The 4,275-nt window shown below is 35.7% G+C and overlaps 1 protein-coding gene across 1 annotated transcript in view; it reads right to left on the bottom strand.

The window, feature by feature from the left end:
- LOC548016 (ferredoxin-dependent glutamate synthase, chloroplastic) overlaps positions 1-1,839 on the bottom strand; it is a 28,109-nt gene extending 26,270 nt beyond the window's left edge. Inside the window, exon 1 of the mRNA XM_006576724.4 lies at positions 1,446-1,839. Coding sequence (XP_006576787.1) covers positions 1,446-1,718 — 273 coding nt within the window. The 5' untranslated portion in view covers positions 1,719-1,839. The remainder of the gene's footprint in view (positions 1-1,445) is intronic.
- Between the last annotated feature and the right edge of the window lie 2,436 nt (positions 1,840-4,275).

The following is a 4,275-nucleotide window of genomic DNA, read 5'->3' as shown; positions in this document are numbered from 1 at the left end:
GGCGCTTTGGTTCATAGTTTCTCGTTTATGCAATCTACATACCGGTTATTTAATCTTCTTTGAGCTACCGTAACTTGCAATTTAGTTTTATCGACTTCCTTTTTGGGCGTAGGGAATTGCGCATAGGGACACTATTCTCGCTTACCATTATATGTTGTCGCCAGTGATCCGGCTGTAGATTTTTTTTATTAGATTGAATTGAACTTTCTTACCTCCCCCGGCCTTTTATTTAGGTTTTGGCACTAAAGCTATAATTCAATAGTTGGACACCAATTGCTCTAGACTCGTGGGCATAGCGCAACTACAGTGTTGCTCTCAGCCCCAAGCTTTTTCCTAGTCAATGGTCTCACTTCCAAAAAGATTTTTAACTTTTTTTTCAGAGTTTTTTCCAGGAAATTGAAACCCTTATGTTGGGCATTCTATGACCGGTTGATATATTCCTATGTCCAAATAACATACCCAGTTCCCAATTATTTAAATGCTTTATTTAAGGGGGGGGGGTTAAGGGGGGGGGGGGGGTTGTTCTTATACAAGATTATGGAATAAGCATTATATAGAGAAATTGGATTTCTAGTTCTCTGAACTACTGCTAGATTTTTCATGATTGTGAACAAAGAGTCTGAGTCTCAATTCCATAGGGGGAGCCTCTATTCCCTTGCTTTCACTTGGTGATTGATGTTTCTTTTATTTTTCACTTTTAGGAGTTGTTAACAGGGATCCTATTAAGGTCATTCAATCAAGGACTTGGTCTCTTGCCTTCAGTTTACTGGTTATACCATTCACTTTCCAAAGAAAGACAATCAATTTTGGAATGTCCTTTCCAACCTAAATTCTCGGAAGCTATCTTTACGTAAAACAATCCTAAGTGAAGAGTGATTAGGCCATGGAAATTCACTGCACAAAACCAATTCCCTGCCAACTAAAATGAATGTTTGGTTTGCAATTGGAAATGTTACGCACGCATTTCAATGCAAATCCAACGGATAAAAACAAAAACAATGGTCCTGATCCTTTGGCAAAATTACTTTTGCCTCAAACGTAATTTTGCAACTACAAACCAAACATGCTCTAAATAGCCATGGCATTTTCCTTTATAACTCCCTTGTTTATATTGTAAAGTACAGAGTATCGTTTATATCAGAATGATCGTGAAAAATCATGTCGGCGAAATGAAGTCGTATCAAGTTCTTCACAACAATTCGTGATCGTTCAACTCGGGATTTTATCATTTTCATTTTAGCAAATTCATTATCTCGCGAGATTTTCTACTACAGTGTTGCGTTGACGCGATTATGACTAAAAGAAATTCGAGACCGCTTTCTTCTACCGTTCTATCGTCCGATCCACAACTTCTCGCGAAACAGAAAAACAATCAAAAAATGAAAAAAAGAAAAGAAAAAAGAAGGAAAAAAAATGTTACGACGAAAGCAAAACCAGAACCAGACCTGCGGTTTGGAATCGGAAGAAGACGAAGCAGAGGAATTATGGAGGCGGTTGTTGTCGGTGGAGCGGTCGAGGTGGAGAACGGCTTTGACGGCGGAATGACGGAGCGGCGAAGACGACGGCGAGGGAAACGCCGTGAGTCTGCGAGTGCGGCGCTTAGGTTTGCGGCGGAGAGGCGCGAGGTCGAGAAGCACGTGAGCGTTGTGGAGGGAAGGGAATGGCTCGGCGAGGCGCAGCACGTGCGAAACGGAAGGCACGGAGTGCAGCGCCATCATCGAGAGAGAGAGAGAGAGAAGATGAGAGTGTGTGTGGAGAATAGAATGAGAATGAAGATAAAAGGGAGAAGAGGGAGAGGTCAGGAAGTGGCTGAGTCACACAGGAAGTGTCTGAGTCACACACACGCCACCAACTCTTCTCACTTCACTCTCTCTCGTCTTCGTTTGTGGACACTCTGGGTTTCTACACTCTGTGCTCAGCTCCACGCTTACTCGCTGGTGCGCGTGGGACCCCCCCTTCTTAGATTCCAAGATTCCCCTTCTTGTTGGAGGGTGATCATCACAACGTACGCCACTTAGCCCCCAATGAATTTAGAATTTATGCCTTTTTGCTTTTCATCCCAACAAATTCAAATTCCTAATGAAAAGAGGTTTATTCGCTACTTGGGATTGAATCATATGTTAAGTCATCAAGGAAAAATAAAAAATAAAGGAGTGGATTCAAATCAAGTTTTATTAATATTAATATATCGTAATATGATATGATATTTTGAATCACCCAATCAAGATTTGAAAATCAAAACAATTATCATTATACATATATGTTGGGGAGTAAAAAAAGATTAAAAGTGAAGAAATAAGAAAAATAATAATTTTTAAAAAGCAAGAGGGGTAATTAGAGAATTGTGAAATACGAGAGAATTAAAATATTAGATAATTAACAAAATTGAGAAGCAATATTAATTAAATTGATAAAAAATAATTTTATAAGTACATAAATAATAAAATTATTACAATAACCATATTTTTTTTTACATTCAATAAACTACCTTAAAGTTGTCAGCGCTAACCTAAATAAAAATCAATTTAACTAACCTTAAAAAAAAATTAAAATGCCACTTTAAAAAGTGTGAATTCGGATAAGTATTTAGCCGGGGATTTCAGAACACAAGTATGCTATCGGATGCAGAGGATTTTTTTCTCTAACGAAGACCCTTGATCGGAGAATCTTTGTCGATCACACATTTTTATTATATTTCGTTAAACTGTTTTTTTTCGTTTAATTTTTAATATAAAAATCTGAGGGTGACGTCACGAGAAGCGTGCTGAACGTAAACTTGCAATTTCCGGTTACGTTGACAAAAAAAAAAAACCTACCACGGGAGTTACCGGTATTTCCGGTATCGGAAAAAGATACTCTCCGTGTTTTTTCTTAATTTTTTCTATTACCACGATTTTGGAAAAGTAAATGTCACTCTTTATTTTCTTTATTTTTTTTAATAATACCACTCTTTATGGTGCGCAAGGCCACAACCTGTAAAGCTTGCATTCTTAACCGGCTCATTTTTTTTTTCAAGCATTCATTTGACTCTCTTAATCGATTATATGCTTAAGAGTCCAACTCAATCGGTCTCCTCCTAGACAAAACGCTTAGAATCCAATCGTCCATATCGTATCATCGATTAACGTCTTGCCTGAATGCATCACTAGACCCATAGCTCGCAAGCAATCATAATCATTTGTGATATGTGCTCGGGATTTGGTAGCAATAGACATATCAGATATGATAGATCCTCTCAGGAACATTAGATCGATCAGTTATGATGCATCCCTATATAAATCTCAACAATTAACCTAAAAAGGCAAATTATACTTTACACTTGAATGCTTTGGATTAGGTTTTCTTCCTCTATAGCACGTCTAGTTATAGGAATATTTTTCTAAAATCATAATAGTCAAAGAAAAAAAATGTAGAAGTCTAGAAGATCTAGAGCTTTATTAAAAAATAAAGATCTTGATCTTTGATAAGTGTTAGTTCATGTTTCAGTCTATAGATGTGATAAAAGGAAGATATTTTTTTATCATTTTGGGTGTTTCTGTAGAACAAAATACCACTTTGGGGGTTTAGATAATTATTTATCAAGCATGGGTGATACTAATTAAGGATCTAGATAACACCAGCCAAAGTAACATCACACTTGTGTAGCCAAAAAGAAGTGTCACCCTTTAGTGTACTTCTTATGTAAAATAGGTATTTAAAGTCAATTACACCCATGCTAAAAAATAAAAGTCAATGCTAAATACCAATTTTACATAATAGACATATCAAGTTGATACATCCTATTAATTACACATAGAATGACGTTATTTTGACTGGACTATCTAGATCCTAAATGACAAAAATTACACATACCTAATAAATAATTTTCTAAATCCCCAAGTGGTATTTTGTTCTAAAAAGCACCCAAAATCATAAAAAGAAAAGTTGATACCAATCATACCATCGACTCCCATGCTTATGCTTACAGGGGATGTGTATGTAATTTTTTTCTTTCTCTAATGATCACCTTTATTTTTCTTATAAGAGAATATTATTCTAGGAGGATAAAATTATCATGGGTACTAAAAAATTTATTTTAAGTATTTAATTATGATATGTAGAACACTCCATTATTTTTACATGTTTAGGATCCAATTAAAAAAAGTTCGTACAACTATTTGAAAATTTCGTAAAAATTTAGAGATCTGTCAAGTAATTAAACGCAAAAAGTATTAGAGCCCTTATACTTTAACATTTGATAAGACTAGTGACACGACTATTTTTTAATTTAACTAA

This window comes from Glycine max, chromosome 3, assembly GCF_000004515.6.
Source record: "Glycine max cultivar Williams 82 chromosome 3, Glycine_max_v4.0, whole genome shotgun sequence".
In the NCBI taxonomy this organism is placed as follows: domain Eukaryota; kingdom Viridiplantae; phylum Streptophyta; class Magnoliopsida; order Fabales; family Fabaceae; genus Glycine; species Glycine max.
Note: the sequence above shows the minus strand (reverse complement) of the source record. Positions and strands in the feature narration are given on the sequence as shown.